The sequence below is a fragment of the Echinops telfairi genome, unplaced genomic scaffold, assembly GCF_000313985.2.
Source record: "Echinops telfairi isolate 266 unplaced genomic scaffold, ASM31398v2 ScPeMD7_9;HRSCAF=40, whole genome shotgun sequence".
NCBI classification, from domain to species: domain Eukaryota; kingdom Metazoa; phylum Chordata; class Mammalia; order Afrosoricida; family Tenrecidae; genus Echinops; species Echinops telfairi.
The window spans coordinates 66878787-66897925 of record NW_022103906.1 but is presented as its reverse complement, the minus strand read 5'-3'; the positions used below and the strand labels follow the sequence as shown (position 1 = coordinate 66897925).

General features: G+C 35.9%; 1 protein-coding gene across 1 annotated transcript in view; it reads right to left on the bottom strand.

Annotated features, from left to right (window-relative positions):
- Nucleotides 1–19139, bottom strand: part of VEGFC (vascular endothelial growth factor C) — a gene marked incomplete at its 5' end in the record, with an annotated part of 108763 nt that overhangs the window by 10261 nt on the left and 79363 nt on the right. The window contains one exon of the mRNA XM_004696130.2: nt 8930–9081. Coding sequence (XP_004696187.1) covers nt 8930–9081 — 152 coding nt within the window. The remainder of the gene's footprint in view (nt 1–8929; nt 9082–19139) is intronic.

The following is a 19139-nucleotide window of genomic DNA, read 5'->3' as shown; positions in this document are numbered from 1 at the left end:
TATGTGACCTCCTCCCTGGGGGACGGACAAAAGAATATTGGGTGAAGGGAGACATCGGACAGGGCAAGATATGACAAAATAATAATTTATAAATTATCAATGGTTCATGAGGGAGGGCGGAGCGGGAAGGGAGGGGAAAAATGAGGAGCTGATGCCAGGGGCTTAAGTGGAGAGCAAATGTTTTGAGAATGATGAGGGCAATGAATGTACAAATGTGCTTTACACAATTGATGCATGTATGGATCGTGATAAGAGTTGTATGAGCCCCTAATAAAATGATTTTAAAAAAAGACTGTTACCTATGCTACTTCATCTTCAAGACAAAATTTCATTTATATGTAATTAGAAATAAATATTTCATCATATATATAAAAAAGTAATTATAGTGAATAGGTTTAGCATAATTTATTTCCTACATGTTTTAGTTCCCCAAATGTTTTATCATATTGAGATTTCTCCACAGCTGTTTCTCAGCTATATTATACTAACCTTTGCTAACTATGGAGTGAGACCCACTCATGTCAGTGGAGCCCACATTTGCAAGCAGGTCCCACAAGCTCTTGTAATTCCTTTGGAAAAGCTCCAGAACCAGTCACAGGACATCAGTGACACGCTCTGTTCCCACTCAGAAAACAAATATGGGAATCCTATTTTACTTATATTGAAAAATATTAAACACCAACTGTTGATCTAATCTAAACTTGACCACTATTATTATCACTAGAACTTGCAAGTATATTATGAAGGAATACCATTCAAGACCCTTCTTGCTTAGAATTCCTGTCAAATTAGCCATGGGACGAGTAAATATATTACTTCAGCCACAGAGCCCTGGGTAAAGTCTTTCCACCCTTTTACTCTAAGAGTGTCAACATTTTTCAGTCCTCTTCGGTGTCTCCTTTGTCACGCATGGCCCTTGTACACCCTCGACTAACTACACAGAATTTGATTTGTTTTTATTTTTTCTGGGAGTAGTTAACCTTGGGTGGAAAGTGATTAGCCCAAAAGTGCCCTTTATATTCAGTCTTACTGAGAATTTTTCAGTACTGGGGACAGAAATCTGAGCTACTAATTTCAAAGTTCTATGTAAATTTTATAAAATAAAAGGAAAAGGTTTAACAGAAATATAGCTAAACAAAATGCACACACTTATATTTCCTTGTATTGAGTTCATCCTAATTTGTGCTTAGATCTAGTCTTCTTATTGCTTGCATTCCTATACTGACAGAACCGTGCGTCCACTGGAATTGTTACGATATAAAGGGAAAAGTTAATAAGTAGATCAATGACAATTCCAGTTTTAACACTTTTTCCACACAGTCATTGAAAGACTAATAAATAGTTGTATTGATGTAAAATGATGTATTGATATAGTGTCTCCTTAGCCTGTGATTAAAAGACTTGTTCTAAAACTAAAGGAGTAACTTATTGCATCCATAGCTTAGCATGGTTGGAGCCCTGGGTTCCCAAGGACACTGCTTTGCTAGCCAAGCGAAAAGACGAGTTGTTTTCAGTCGGAATGGCAGGCAGAGCAGGACAAACAAGCGCAGGAAGAGTAAGTTAAGTCTGAAGTCTGTCTTTCCTGTTTGGGGATCCGCTTGGCTACAGGAGACATAATGATATATTGAAGCAATGGAACGATATTAACTACCACATTCCCCAGTCTGTCAATTTTCATCTCTAGATTAATATACGTTTACAGAATAAACACATCCCTCTTCCTTTGTTTATCAATGGTCCCCTCCCCCAACTGAGGTCGGCTAGCATTTTGCTTATTCCTTCTTCGTAGTTTGTTCGTCTGGAAGCGCTGCTGCAAACGCCTCTAGGTGGTTTAGCCACCAACATCACGGCAACACACAAGCCCCCGTACTACAGCACACTGAGAGACAAGAGGTGCAGGTCTGACCTCTGGCTATAATCGTTGCTACATCAGGAATTTATGGTACGTTTTGTTGATAGGCTGTTGAGTCCTAATGTTTTTCTGTGTATAATAAAAATGTTATAAGATACTGGAGAAAAAGCCTGAGCTTTAGAGATGGTATTTTCTAAAGCTCGTTTCCTTTGTGTATGATAGTGCAAGGTTTTACTGTGTAATGAACATTTATAATACTCCGTTTTCACATCTGAAAAATGTTAGTAATAAGAGCAGTAAGCACTTTTTAAATGTTCTGTGTCTGGTTCTATGGTAGGCCTAACATGGATTACTGATGATAAACATCACAAAACCCCTAGGCAAAATGCATTCATATGATTGTTATTAAAGTATATTGTTTTACAAATATTAGATTTTCCTGATGTTGTCTGTCTTCAAGTTGATTCCAACTTACAGCAATTCTACAAGACAGAGTATAATAACTGCCCTATAGGATTTCCTTTATAGAATCAGACTTCCAGATCACTGGCACTTTTCAGCAAAGTCCCTGTGTGGATTTGAATCACTGACCTTTCAGTTGGCAGGTGAGCATTTAAGAATGGAGCCTTCAAGGTTCCTTAAATTAACTTCAAATTATAGACTAATGCTCCTGAGGATTGAGTTATAAATGCTCCACTATGCTTATATAAAACACTCATTTATATTAGGCTTTAGAGCTGAGAAAAGGAATCACAAAAAATGTATATCACTTAGTAAAAATCAAGGAGTAAACAGAGAAAGAATTTCCAAACTGAGGTATACTGAGGGACTGGGTGGAAATGGAAGTGGCCAAATGCTCCATGCACAAAATCACGGGCTTTGGAAGGCCAATTTTGGTGGGAGGTTGGCTCTCCCAATTCTGAGATAGAGTTTACTCCTAATATACATGCTCCAGACTGAAAATCCCCCCACTCTAGCCCCCAGAAAGGTGCTACCATAAAAAATGTCTCCTGCTTGCATCGGGCTGCTCGCTATATGCTGGCTGTCTTTCAGAGTAATCAGGTTCCATTGTCTGTCCCACCCAACGTGTAGCCAACTCCCTTCTGATACTGATCATAGTTTGTTCTCCTGGAGAGAGCTCAGAGACATCCAAAGTTGAGCTATCTCAGGGACCTCCACCTTCACGCTGCTAACTGCACTCTAGGACCTGCCCACCCTATTATGCATGTGCCTGCTGGAGGATTGGAAACCCTATGACTACATAAACCTGTTGGAAAATATATCCGCTCTCTTGATCCTGACATCAGAAAAGGTGAATCCTTGTCCCTGCTCTTTCTGTCTCTTTATTTCCTATAATTGCTCCGCAGCTCCTTGGGCTGGTCCCCACAACAAACCAGGATGCCTGCTTGCAGTATCCATACTCCTAAAATCCTATGCTTTGTGATGTTTTTCATGTAAGTAACCTACTGGCAGGACTACCATGTAGTAAGACTTCATGTAGCAGACACATGGTGCCTACTAATTTCAGTCAAATAATAATAATTAAAAAAAAACAAAAACAGCACATGCTGTTCCTCCTAGCCATGAGTGTCCTGAGGTCAGCAGCAGCCAACCTTATTTTGGTAAAGTCACCCCAGGCCACCCCTTTGATTCGGACTTATGGAGACCATAAAGGACAGAGGAGAACTATCTCTGGAGGTTTCTGAGACTATAAATCTTTATGGCAACAGAAAGTCTCATCTCTCTTTTCTTTCACAAAGCTGCTGATGGTTTCGAACAGCTAGCCTAGAAGATAGCAGCCCAACACATATCTCAGTACGCCACCAGGGCTCCTCTTACAGTAGCTAAAAATGTATTTTCCATTTTAGTGACTTAAGAGATATTTTATGAAAGAATGACCCACATTATAAATTAATGTGGAAAATATGTCCTTATAAATGAGGCAAAACAAATGGCCAATTAAGTAGATATTAATTTCATAACAATTTGAAAAAGACACGCTTTCACTTCTTGTCCGTGATGCTTGGTATGAAGCTAGGGATGGTGCAGAATTGGCACACAGTTACAAATGAACAAAATTGTAAATGCTACAGAAAAGAGCTCTGGGAATGCTCCATAAACATTTAGAAAAGTATGCCACCATTCAAAATCTAAACTGATTACAAAATTTTAGCTAACTAAATGTGCCTTTTTTCTATGAATGAAAAATCTTCACTCTTGAGGTTACATTTTCATACAAGAAAATGCTCCTGTTTTACCTGTCTTTTCATGAATGCTCATACCCTCAATGAACAGGTATCTCACTGTTCAAAATATTCCCTTTTTTCTTGTCCAGTGAGACCCCAAAATCCATATCCCAAGCAAGTGTCCTTTCCCCCCCTTAATCTAGATTTGATTAGTCTCTTTTTGAATTTCATGTAGATTGACTCGTCCAGGAATATATTATTTTGAGTCTAGCTTCCTTCCCACAGCTTACTGTGTTTGAGAACCATGTGTAGCAATAGTTATTGCTAAGTACTATGGCACCATATGGATATACTCCAATGTGTTTATCCATTCATTTTTGAGGGGCATTTGGGTTGGGGCCAACTTTAGACTAAAACGAATAAAGCTTGTAACAAGATTTGCATACAAATCATTGCATGGAAGGTTGCATTTCTATCTCTTGGATAAATAACTCGAAGGGGAGTTTCAGGATTATATGATAAATATATGCTGAACTATGAAGAATTTACCCAACGAAATTCAAAGTTCCGATGGCAGCACCTCCTCTATAACTACTTGTCCCTCTTCTCCTGTTATCTATTGTTCTAGTGACTGTGCCTCTTGACTTCAAAGGCGGTAATGCTACAGCATAAATATCTATCGTATGAATATACTCATTATGGCAGTATTATCTTACGTTGTTGGTTACAATTCATAGAGTTGAGATCAGCATTAAAAAAATAAAGTGTAAATTTAAAATCTGTGTTCACATACTCATAAGGCATGCATGTATAATAGCATAAAAAGTGGATATTTGGGGTGAAAATCCTAAATAATACAACTGTTCTCAACTATATAAAGCTTAACCTTACTCTAAAAGTCTCAGTGATTATCGCTTAATTTTTCTCAGTTTTTAGAGTATGGCACATTAACATCATTCATCATTACTAGATTCCTAGGAAATATAAAAATTATATATAAGAACAGGTTATAATTTTATGATAAAAAAGAAAAACAAATCAAAATATACATAAGGAATAAATGCCTATGACTGGAGCATCTTCTCTTACTGTACTGCTCCATCTCCAGAAATGCAGCAGCAGGAGGTACCTGAGTGAACCTACTCACTGCCATTGGCTGCCTGGTGGATGCTGCTGTCAGTGGTCCTCTGTGCTTTGAATGTGGCTTGAGTTTAGAGAATTAAATAGAAATTCTATATGTTATCATTTAGTTTCCAAACACCTTCAATTATTTCAATATTGAAAGACAAGGTTGCCTAAATGAATATAGTAGCTATCGAAAATTAAAAGGTGTTTTCCCAGACTGAGCAAATGTTTCAAGTTAAGTTTTCTAGAGATATGGCAAAGAAAATATTTTGTTGTTTTACTTTTGATGGAAGAATAATAGGTTTAAATAAGATTTTATTATAATTGTGGCAAGATCATATATTTATATCAGTTGCCACTTTACAAATGGAAGTTTACCTGCTACCATTTACAAAAATAAATATATTTACATTAAAGATTACTCAAAAATTCAGTTACTATGTTAATAATAGTTTTCTCACATCTAAATTTAACTTTAAACTTAATACCTTTAGTCATTTTTAACTATGTATTGAAAAAAAAAACACTAAAAAGGATTCAAAGCATAATAAAAGTCGGATACCTTTAGTGTGTTAGTAGTTGTATATTATGGAGAATATAAGGCTACTTGATTTACTTCCATAAGTCAGTTTCACAAGCAACACTGACAAACCCCTATAAAACCATGCAAGGAAGAAGTAAATCCAGCAATTGTTATGGATATTTGGGGAAGCAAAGGTGGTTTGGTATTTGGGCCAGACACATGGAGGAGAAAGACCTTTACTTGAACTCTTGAGAAATGGAGAGGGCTTCTGAAGGGCAGACAGAAAGGGAACTTATTTTAAGCCAGGTCAGAATAGAAACAAGATACAAAGCCAGAAATGAGCTTGGTGTTTAGGGAATCAGACTTTGTGAAACACAGACATGGTGAATGTTGGGAGACAGGATGAGAAAGTAGGGCTGTCTGCCAGAATCAGGGGCATGTGAAATTTGTGCTCAAAGCTTTGAGCAGCTGAAAGGACAGAGAGCTTCTGATCAGATGAATGAAATAGTGACTTTTTAAAAGTTTACTTGTGACAACGTACAGGAGGGAGAGAGACTAGAGACTACAGAACTAGTATTGACATCACTACATTAAACCAGACCTGCATATAGAATGAAGAGAACACAGCAGATGGCAGCAATGAAGCATAGTTTGGCCTGTTTATTCCCCATTGTATCCACCCCAAAACACAATAGGGGGTATAAATTACCAATAGTGCTTTGTTGGAATACAATGAGGAGTAGCTAATGACAATATGTGATTTGAAGACCTCTAAGATATAAGGGAATCTTTCCATGAATTGCATACAGATAAAAGGATTCAGAATTCTTTGTTTTTATACCTTTTATGTCTATTAAAATGATCAAATCATAAGTTAGCTTAATATAAGATTTTACAAGTCAAGAATTTGGTCTGGTCTTAAAAGTTGGCATTAGGAATGGAAGGTACTATAAGGAATCAGCTGCCTGAAGATAATTGGTGAAAAACTCTTAGAAAGGTTGATTGCCAAAGGAGGCAGTGGTGACAGATAAGAGATCTCACAGATTTTGTGAGTAAAATCACACACACAGCAAGTAGCTTGCTTAGTTTGGGACCGTATACGTCTCTGCTCTTATTGGAATGAATTCATATACAGATATGTGTAGGTTCTTTTTTTCTTTTTCACTCAAAGTAGGCTATTTCCAAGTTTCCCTGATGTATCTCTGGGTGTACAGGGTCTCTTCCAATTTGCCACAGTAAAGTCTTCCTTAAACTTTTTGTAAGTGGTATATTTGATGCATTCATTTACTTTTGCATGTACTACAAATGATAGATTTTAAAAATTTTACTCATATACACACAGAATATACTCACTACACTAAAGAACAGAGTTGCATCCTAATTTGGGGGCAGAAAGCATGAATCCCTTAGAGCTCAGATGACAATGAATAACACATTATACATTATTCAGGGTCAGGAGGTACCACACTATCCACTCCTTCAACGCGACCAGGAAGATGCTGCCACTTTGAAACTTACGAAAAGGATGGGAAGGATAATTGAATAATCTTATTCTGAATGCTATAATGAAATACTATTTTTTAAAAAGTTTCTCAAGGGATTAGTCACTATTTGAATATACAACTCTTGTTGAAATCAGAAATAATTATATATGTATACATACATACAAATGTGATTGAGATTGAAGAAAAACAAAATGAACCCTGGGAAATGTAATTCAATTTGTTTTCATTGGCTTTGGATTTTGGACTAAATTTTTGTCAGGGTTTAATTTTTTTGTCATTAGTTTTAGTAGATTTATTAGTTATCATACTTTATTTTATGAGTTATTATACCAAATGGGCAACATTATTGATAGTATGAACACTGATAGGATGTCATTCCATAGAAATAATTGCTTATGATTGTGAACAACTTTGCCTATGAAATGTAATTCCTATGGACATTGGACCTCTACTCAAGTACTCCCTCAATGCAAGAACATTTTGTTCTATTAAACTGGCATTCCATGATGCTCACCTTGCCGCCATGATCACTGAAGACAAAGCGGGTGCATCAGCAAATGTGGTGAAGAAAGCTGATGGTGCCCGGCTATCAAAAGATATAGCATCTCAAGTCTTAAAGGCTTGAAGATAAACAAACAGCCATCTAGCTCAAAAACAACAAAACCCACATGGAAGAAGCACACCAGCCTGTGTGATCACGAGGTATCGATAGGATCAGGTAACAGGCATCATCAGAACAAAAAATCATAGGGAGTGTGGAGGGGGGACCCAAAGCCCATCTGTAAGTAACTGGATATCTCCTTACAGAAGGGTCACAGGGAGGAGACAGCCATTCAGGGTGCAGTGTAAGAACAATGAAACATACAACTTTCCTCTAGTTCTCCAATGCTTCCTCCCCAGCACTATCATGATCCCAATTCTACCTTACAAATCTGACTAGACCAGAGGTTGTCCACTGGTACACATAAGAGCTGGAAACACAGGGAATCCAGGACAGACAATCCCTTCAGGACCAGTGGTGAGAGTGGCAATACCGGGAGGGTGGATGGAAGGTTGGGTAGAAAGGGGGAACCAATCACAATGATCTACATATAATCCCCTCCCAGGGGGATAGACCACAGAAAAGTGGGTGAAGGGAGACATTGATCAGTGTAAGACATGAAAAAATAATAATACTTTATAAATTATCAAGGGTTCTTGAGGGAGGGAGGGGGAAAATGAGGAGGTGATACCAAGGGCTCAAACAGAAAGCAAATGTTTTGAGAATGATGATGGCAACAAATGTACAAATGTGCTTGACACCATGGATGGATGTATGGATTGTGATAAGAGTTGTATGAGCCCCAATAAAATGTATTTTTTTAAAAGTAATTCCTTGCTTCAGTTGAATTTTTTTTTCATGGTACATTATGTTATTTTGACCTCATTACATCTAACACACTGGGAAATATTTTTATGGGAAATTTCACATAAGCATGTGTCTGTTGGGAAATTATTGATGTGCGTATCAAACCCAAACCGTCGCTGTCATGTTGTTTCCAGCATCCGTGCATGGCAGAGCAGCGCAGTCCTGGCATGGTCCAAGGGTGGGAATCTTTATGGACCAGACTGTCACGCCATCTTTTCAGAGCAGCCGGCAGGTTCAAACCTCCAACCTTTAGGATTAGAAGCAAAGTGCCACAAGGGCTCTCTGTAGTAGTATAAATTGTAGAAAAAAATAGATTTAATTCATACTCACTGTGCAAGTGTTGCTGGCAGAGAACGTCTAATAATTGAATGAACTTGTCTGTAAACATCCAGTTTAGACATGCACCGGCAGGAAGTGTGATTGGCAAAACTGATTGTTACTGGTTTGGGGCCTTGTGAGAGAGGCACTGTAATTTCAAATAACTACAAAGAAGAGACAAAAAAGAAGAAAATTATATAGGTCCTGTATAGCAACTTTATGTTAAATGTTGGAGTAAAAATAAAAGGAGATCGATTATAGGTGATTAGGTAGTGCTGTGTAAAATATACGGAGACTACTGTATTTATAACTACACTTTTTAAGTTATTTTGTTTTTAATCAGAATTGTTATCAGAATAATAAATACTGCATATGCTTATGCTTATGGTTATAACCTGCATTTGAATTATGATAACCACCTAACAAAGCAGAGATGTGACAGATTTTTGTATCGAAGAAAAAAAAAGACTGTAGTTATGTGATAAAAATAGTTAATATTTAAGATTCTTCGAACTACAATTAGCTAACATGCCAACACTTAACACAGTGGCACATATAGAAACATCTTTGTTACTTAAGTGCAAAGTTATCTGACAACCCAACAATATTTGGGTAAGTCCTGTTTTATATAAAATGAACACATAGACAGTGTCCAAATTCAGTTTCACCCCCAAATTTGAATTGATAGCACCCAAATTTATTAAGGTAAAGAGAAAAATAAGCACAACTGTTATTTTAAATAGTTTGTCTCTGCTATATTAACAAAGGCATTATGAAAATAATGAACTTAAAATATGTTAGGCCATTTTACATGACTCTGGATATAGTTTTAAAATTTAGTATAAGAAAAGTCTCATTTTGGATGCTTTCTTTACGGAGTACTCTATATCTTCTTTTTCCAACAGCAGTGTTTTAAATTGAATATACAAATAAGTGAGGGTTTGTGCAAAATTAAGTGAATTTAAATTCCTGAAGTTATTAAAATCTAACTTACCACTAGTGAAGATGGAATCATGGCCCTCAACTGCCTTATAAGATTATATTTTTGTAGTTTCACTCTGGTTTACATCTGGTACCCAGAATTTGGTATTTGGTACCATTATGGAATCTGGGCAGTGCTATAAAAATACTGCGTCCTCCAGAACCTTGTGACCCAGGATCTCCTAGGCTTTCAAGCCAACAACTCAAGATCATTGTAAATATGTAGGGAATAAGATTAGTTTGCCAATTGTGTGCACACCCACAGAGCAATTCAAAGACAGAAACTTTTACTTAAAATAAGTGGAGGTTTACATTTTAGATAATTGATTTTGTATTCAACAACTCAAACTATCAAACATCCCAATAGCTTTTCCTGTGCACAGGGCAACTTTAAAATTTGATTTTGAATAATTAAATACAGACATATCTACATTTTGAAAGGTGCACATTTTATTAGTATGAAACACATACTTATTTTAAATTTAGCTACTCTCTTGGCATAAAAATAACCTGATTAGAAGATTTGATTACAAGATTACACTCAGCCAGGGTACTTTTCTTAGTTTCTTTATAATTGTATGACTTTGAAAGCAACTTTTAACTTCTCCAAGCTGTGTTTTTTTGTCAACGTTCAGTTACTCTGGATAATATTTGACAGTTACTTCACTGGGTTGTTGAAAAGCTTATAAAATCTAATGCATATAAATATGATATTAAAATTGCATGCTATATAGCTGTATTACTAATATTATCTCTATATAAATTCTCAAAATAATGTCTTCTCCAGGCTAAAACATTTTTACATAAATAAGTTCACATATCAATATATGCCAGTGTTATGATATTTTATCAGAGACTACTCTACAAAGATATTTACTTGGTGTGACCTTTTAGTACAAGAAATGACACAATGGGAAGAAATTATTTGGGCTTTGAACATCTATTTTAAAAGATATGATTCTACAGGGTCTACACATATTAAAATTTCTCCATTTCCTTTTGCTTATATGGGTAATACATTAGTTTGGGGCCCTACAAGTGTTACAGAAGAATTAAAAGTAATTTTCAATGAAAGTGACTGACAAATTGCTTAAATTCTGTAATACTGTAATGTAGTACAGGCCAGTTCACAAAAGCCCAGAAATTCCCACTTAACTGGTAATTGGTAGTTAGATATGTGTATTTAGATTATAGAAGAGACACTTAAAAGTCATCCACACTTAATTGGAGTCCTCGACACTGATAGCTCAGTGAAAGCAGGCTGCAGGAAGAGAGAAAATAACTAACAATAGAAACTTAAAGCACAGGGACATTTCAGAGGATAAGAAGTGGCAAATCAACGAGTTCATATGTATGAGAAGACATCTGAGCTGACTGTGGAAAACCCACAGGGAGTACTGTATAGCAAGGGATGCCAAAGAGAGAGAGGAGGCTGTGTGTGGTTGTAGGTTCAAATGTCTCAAGGAAATCAGATACAATAAGGGTTGAAAGAAGACTGGTACCAGACTTGACTAAGTCCTGGGGTAAGAAAGGGGCTCTACAAAAGGAGCAGAAGTGGGAATGGAGGGACATGACACTGGAAGGAAAGAGCGATGGTGGCTCAGGCCACGGGGATCATTTGTGCTTGTGCTTCCGGAGTGGTTGTCATCAGTGAAGGAACTGGCATGTCTCAAGTGACCAAGGGAGCACAAAGCCTGAGAGTGAAGGATCAGGCACTCCTGAAGATAAGTCTATTGTAGAGAGTGAATGATTTTTCCTTCCTTTAATTATTGGTGGCATCATTGCTACCCTCAATAATTCCTGACACTTCAAACTCAATTCTGGCCTGTTTTCTGAAGGGGAAAATGATTATATTAAGCACAATCATCAATCAGCAGAACAGACATCTGACATTCCTTGGCTATGTCCCTAATCTGCATCTGCTCTTAAGCGTGTTCAGAAACTGGGACTTGGAAGAATGTTCTAGTGAAATGGCAAACAGTTAAAAGCACATTAAGACAGCACCTTCTGTGTTCTTTACTTTCAGCGTGGAAAAAAGAGAAGAGCCTTCATTGTGTGACAAAAGCTAACAGGCTCCACTATGACATTAAAAACATTAAAGTTACAGTAGAGATTGAGGATATATTACTGAGGTTTTTCAAATTAAATAAAGACAAATTCTTAATTACATAATGTTTCACTTCTCTCGTTTGTGTCTAAGAAGGCAATTATCAAGCTGAATTCAGGTAAGTTCTATTGAAACACATCTCCACCAATATATTTATGTTCAGAAAAATTAGGGATTATCTACAGAGATTGTGTCATATACATTGTCATAGTGGAGCCTGTTAGCTTTTGTCACACAATGAAGGCTCTTCTCTTTTTTCCAATGTTTCTGCACCAATTTTATTAACTGACTTTTCCACTGAACGTGGTTAACTATTACACTTTATTTTTCCACGCAGAGAATTCTGGTTTCTTAGTTATAGAACAATTTGTGACTTTTTTTCAGTTACAGTTTTTTGGTAGTTATATTTATTCTTAATGTTATGGCTTTTTGTGTGTGACTTTTTTTTAAATGTGTGGCTTTTTTATAGTTACATCTATTCTTAATGTTATGAAACATGTGCATGACTTTTTTTCCCTTGGTCAGATAGAACACGTTTAGAAAATGTGAATTTTTTGGAACTAAAATATTTTAAAAACCATTAGATACTCACTTTCCCCCCTACATCTCCAGGCAACATAGAGATAACGAGAACCAACCGTCCTGGTGACTCTGTGTGTCTGTGTGTGTGTGCGTGTGTGTGTGTGTGTGTGTGTGCGCGCCTCCAAAGGCTACTCAATGGCTCCTTTTGGGAAGCCCAGTGCCAGGCCTTACTGCTGAGGAGCCAAGTGCTGAACTCTAACTACTGTCTTGCTGGGCAGCAAGCATGTGAATTACTTGAACTACCCCTGGACTGACAAATACATACGCAGAGCAAATAACTGGCGACTTTCCTTCTGTAGTAGAAATGAGAATGGTCAAGAATTTAGTCTTAAGACAGTCATGAATGGATGCCCAAGAATGCATGCCTGTAATCATTCAATTTACAATTTCTGTCATGTGGCAAAAAAGTATTTAACAACTTTCAACTTCGGTTCATTATCTATAAAATAGAGTCAATAATGATAATGATTTCATGGCATTATTTAATTCCATGAGCCACAGGAAATTCTCAAAACTGCGTTATAATAATAAACAGAAAATCATTATTATCTTTATCTTCTCCTCCTTTGTTATAATCATCTTAACATCAGTTCAGATTGAGATGAACCTTTGTTAAGGGCATTCCAACATTTCAAAATCTTAGTTCAAAAGATCTCTTAATTTTACTCTGTTAGAATTTCAGGTTAATAATCATAACTAATGGCTCTTGCCCCAACGTAACACATAATTAACAAAACTAACAATAAGAGTGATGAGAAGAATATGGTTCATATTCTATCGAAATTTTAAAAAAGAAATAATTTACTATAACCTGTATTCATCTGCAAAATCTTTCAGTTAAGCTTGCTAGAAATCTGTTTGGCATTTTATAATAATGTGAACCATCACCATATCTATAATTTTCTCTCAAAAGAGTTAAAGTTTATCCAGATATATCAGTGTTTGAAGCATTAATTATATCCATTTATACTTTAGTATTATATTAATCTTAGTGCTAATGAACGAATAATGCTGGACAATTTTGTGCTGCATAGTACTTTCTTGTTTAGATCAGAATTCCTAGAATGCACACATTATCTATTATGTCCAGCACTGACTAATAATGCTACATATGTTTACTTAAGTGACTATGCAGGGTTTTCAAGGCTTTTAAATATTTTTGAGAACAGACAGACTCATCTTTCCTATACGGAGAAATTTCTGGATTTGAACTATAAACCTTGGGCTAGCAGTCCAACACTTACCTGACAGCATTAAGAGCCCCCCTTAATTGTTTAATCAGTAAATACCCATTGCATTTCAATTATGATTTATAATATAATTGAAATTGATATATAAATTATAATTTGATATCTTAAAACATGCTGTTCTTCCTAAAATACTTATTTCATAAAGTGAACTGTTCTTGAACAGTAGTAGATGATATGAATTTTTATCTAAGTTAAAACCAAAAAACCCAACTCATTGTCACTGAGTAGATTCTGGTTCATAGTAACCTAGAGAACAGAAGAGAACTGCTCCTACGGATGTCCAGACTTTAAATCTTTATAGAAACAGAAAGGCTCAACTTTATCTTCTGGCGTTTGGGGCAGTGGATACGCGTGTGTGTTTCAAACGGTTGGCCTTTCAGTTAGCAGTCTAACACATAACCCAGTGCACCACCACTACTGCACCTAACTTAAGAGCTATGAAATCATGCTAACACTAAGATCCGTTATCGAGACTGAAGCAATACTATCAGTCTGTGCTTAGTGAAAGAGAGGCAATTACTGTGTGACCAAAAGGACGCCTTAAGATATGCAGACAGAACAGAAAAGTGGGTGGAGGGAGACGTCGGACAGTGTAAGACATGACAAAATAATAATTATTTATAAATTACCAAGGGTTCATGGGCGGGGGGGGGAGGGGGAATGAGGAGCTGAAACCAAAGGCTCAAGTAGAAAGCAAATGTTTTGAGGATGATGATGACAACAAATGTACAAATGTGCTTGACACAATGGATGTATGTATGGGTTGTGATAAGAGTTGTATGAGCCCCCAATAAAACGATTACAGAAAAAAGATAAGCATGTAAATAAGTTTGGAATTGGTGAGGGAAATGGTGAAGGACTAGACTGCTAAGTGAAATGAAGGTGGTGGTTTGAACCCATCAACTGCACTGAGGGTCAACTTTGTGGCCGTCTGCTTCCATAAGGAACCACAGTCTTAGAACTAACTCTATTCTATAATGTTGCTGTGAATTGGATTTCACACAACGCAGTGGTTTTAGTTAGGTTCGAATTAAAAAAAAAAGGCAGGAAAACAACACATCTAATTATCTATGCTGTAAAATTGTAGTAAAAGAGAGGAAATGGCACCCATCTCTTTAGTGGTCGCTTCAGGTGGGCCATTATTGAATAAGGCCATGTTAAGAATGTAATTGCTTTTAGATTAGGGCCACGATTAAGTGTGAGTGTATAGTCCATCAGTTGTCTATGGTTCATATATGTCTCTGTTTAACTTTAGAGACATCATTTTAGAGACATCATTACCATTTTATGATAGAGAACATTAAAATAATTCCTATGGGGCATAAGGCAATTCTATTGACAGTATCAAGTTAGTCAATAGTATAAAATTTAAAACTGTTGAGAAAAGGAATGTATACATGTATATACCAGATTTTCATACTATTATACATGGATTATTGACTTGTACAGATGAAAAGATGAAGAAATCAGGAGGCATGGTTATCAGAAAGAATAGCATTTGGGGCTTAAAGTCTTGTTTTAAAACAAGCAGCCCTCTAAATGAGGCATCAAGTAAGTTCACATGGAAGAAGCCCACCAACCTGTGTGATCCAAGGATTATAAATAATACAATTCAAATCCAGAAGAGGAAATGGTTATTAGAGTTTAAATTCTGAACACCCAGTTTGCAGAAGACTATGGATGACAGTGGAAGCCCAAAATCCATTTGCAGGGTGCTCACATGGAGTAAGCTTCTAGTCAGTCCCTTCTGACCATGGTCCAGGGACGTGAATAGCCGCGCTATCAGAGAGAAAGCGCTGTGAAGTGGAGTGTGGAAGATGTTGTTAGATTAAAGTTGAACACCTTATCATTTGTTCTCCCTTTTGACCCATTTTAAAGTTGCTTTAGTTTTTTGTTTTTGTTTTAAATCAATTTATTGGGGCTCATACAATTCATCACAATACATAGATCAATTGTGTTTTTAATATTTTCTATTTTCTTCTTGATGGAGGTTTCTCTTCTCTTGTTTTGTCATTGCTTTGGGGTTTTACTTGTTTGTTTGTTTCTTGTTTACTATGATTTTATGTATATGAAATCCAGGCTAAGTAAAGCTACAGAGACATCAATTGGATTCATAATTGGGGACATGGAAGGAGAGGTTGGGGAGAAGTGGGGTCCTAATGAAAATACGTATAAGAAAGAAGAAAATGTTCTGAATTTGATTGTGATGATGATCGCACAACTCGTATTAAAATTACTAGACTATTAAATTGTATGATATGTGAATTATATGCTAGTAAAACTATTAAAACAAATAAGAAAAAAGAGAAAATGGCAATCATTGCCAACTGAGATGTTCTCATTTGTTATCTACTGGTCTTCTTTAATAAGAATATTTAACAGTTTATTCTCAAATAAAGCCACCTATTAAAATGATAGATTGTTTGCATCTGCTTAGCAACCCTTGCGAAGCAACCATTTCTATTTCTGATAATCTTGTGATTCAGATCATGCTACCATTAGCATATTTAATTTCAAATTCTACCTTTGAGCCATTAAGTATAGATGTAATTTACAGTGTACAGTGGGAATAGTAGAATTAAATATTATAAAATCAGTCAGGTAGAAAACTACAGAATATTTAAAGAAACAATTACTAAAATCAGGATATAGTGACAATATAGCATTCACTGTTAACATTTTAATCCAGTATTCCAACCTATGACCACCTACGAAGAGAGTCAATGGAATCCAAATTTGGCCCGTGGAGCACCGATGGTACTGTTGGGTAAGCATTGGACTGCTAACATCAATGTTGGTAGTTCAAACCCACCAGCTGCTCCACAAAGATTTACAGCCTCAGAAACCCTGGATGGAGTTGCTGTGTTGGAACGGGCTTGACGGCAGTGGGTTTGTTGATGTTCTTTTCTTTATGAATGCCCCAGAGGACTAGAACTGCATTAGTTTAATCTGATTGTTGTTACATAAAATATACACATAATGCTCCATTTACATATATATTGAAAACTCAATTAAAATTTTTTAGAAATATTGAGTAAAATTTGTGGATATCATCAGTGGTACTTTTCTTAGAAGCATTAATTTTTTCATAATGAATATGCTATTTTTAAGGTAATGTCTGATAACTGGTATTGGTATAGGGTTATTTTTCTTATTTCTAACAACCGTCTCTGCCAAATATTAATTTGTTAAAGACAAAAAACATATCACATTTCCTTTGCTGAATACATATGAATGTAATAAATTGATATGTCATAAGTTTCTGTTTAGTTAATAGAAGAAAGAGCTACAATGCAAAATAATGCCAGAGTTTTCATAAATAGTTGCATATTTTACTTAGGTTTAAACACATCTTGCTGTAAACAAATTTTTATATGAAAATTTATTTTACTAAAATATGTGAAATATTTTGACAAAATATACATACTTATATTATTTTTTACAATAAAATAAATTTATTTTTATTTAGAAATAAATGACATTGCTAATGTGCATAGGAATCAACTAAATGGAGACCTAACCTCAGCTGAGGTGGACATTTCGATCCTAATTATAATAGCAAAGAGATCCTTGATCTTTTGAGGCCTAACCCCAGGACTTCCAAAGAGACAAATACAAATGTTTTCATGCCGAGGCAGATTCAAAAGCAGGAGACTTTTCTCTACTTCTATCTTAGTTTACTAGCAAAATAATTTATCTTCAGCAAAATTCACTTTCTATGTTTAGGCTATTATCTCTTACTACACAACTTTTCGTAAACATTTTCTTACTGTACATGTTCATGACAGGTCAAAAAGACATTCAATACACTCAGCTTTGCAAAGCCACGCGGTTATTAGTTGGAGAACTTGACGCAGTGGCATCCACTCGGTGACTTTGGAACCCTCAGTACACGTGGTTTCACTTTTTAACTACTAGCTTCCTTACATATTCTTATAACTAAGATTTTGTTGGGCTGCATTAAAAAAACAAAACAAACACTTTTATGAAGTGTGTAGAGGAAACTTGACTTTAACATGATCTAGGGTCCACAGTCTTTGCAATTTTTAGAATTATTATCAGGGACTTTTTAGTTGATAACAAGAACTCCTGTAACAAAACAAAACTATTTTTGTCTTCAGAAAACTAGCGATAAGACACTTACTTTTATATTTAAAAATAATCATCTTACACTCCCATTAATAATATATTAATTACATAATCAATAGAATAAAGTTAGAGGGAAAAAAGTATTACTGTAGACCAAGCTTTTAAAGACAGTGCACTCTTAGCCAAAAAAATGTCAGCATGTTTGAGTAGACACCACCATCAGGAGTTTCATGCTTTATTTTCCCTCAGTTTTCTAAAACCTTGATAAGCATTTACAACAATCTCTGCACCTCTTCTTCATAACACTTACATTACTTTAATTGCTTGGTGGAATCACCATTCCACCATTGGACTGACGGAAAATAGTACTTGTGAAGAAGATTAGATATTGGAGGGTGGATACTTATTAGGTGTCAGATCCAGGTGGGAGCAGTAAGCCATGCTAAGATATTTTGCTGTTATGATGTTGCTTTCCCCTAATAAAGCATATGTCTGTGCCATTACATAAATCAAATAGAATTAATATATATAATTAGCTTATATTATGAGGGTAGGGTCTATATGTCCCTATATAACCATTATAAAATATAGAATATGAAGCACCACATAATTAGTGGTCAAAATACATTTGTTAATGGAAATAAATTAGAATTCTCCCTTTTCATATATGAAACATTTTCCAGTAGGTTCTTTCAGTGAGGGGAAGGTATTATATTAAAAAATCAAAGGCAGAAATGGCCAAGACCATCACAGGCTGCACTATGCCTACATATTGCTTTTTCTTCTGATATATAAACTCTCTAAGTATTAACAACTGTACCAGGACTTCAAAAACCTTTCTCACTATGTTGCTCACTCCCAAATCTGTATTTAAATCCAAGCCCCATCTCTCTACAATTCTAGCAATATATGTTCAGCTTATCCTCCAGAAAATCCCTCAGACTCTTCAAATTTGGCATCGTAAAACTGGACTTTCAATTGCAATCTGTTCCTTCTATCATTCATAAATTCAATCTATTTATTTCCATGTGTTCACAATGGACAAAGTGTCTTGCCTTGCTAAGGGAAACAACCAAATACAACCTGCTTCTATGACAGTTGGGGAATAAAAGAATGAGACAGACAGATAAGACAGTGATATATTAAAATACCAGAATGGGAAATAAAGGATTCAAGGATGGTGGTTCAACAACCCCGCCCCGCACACGCACCC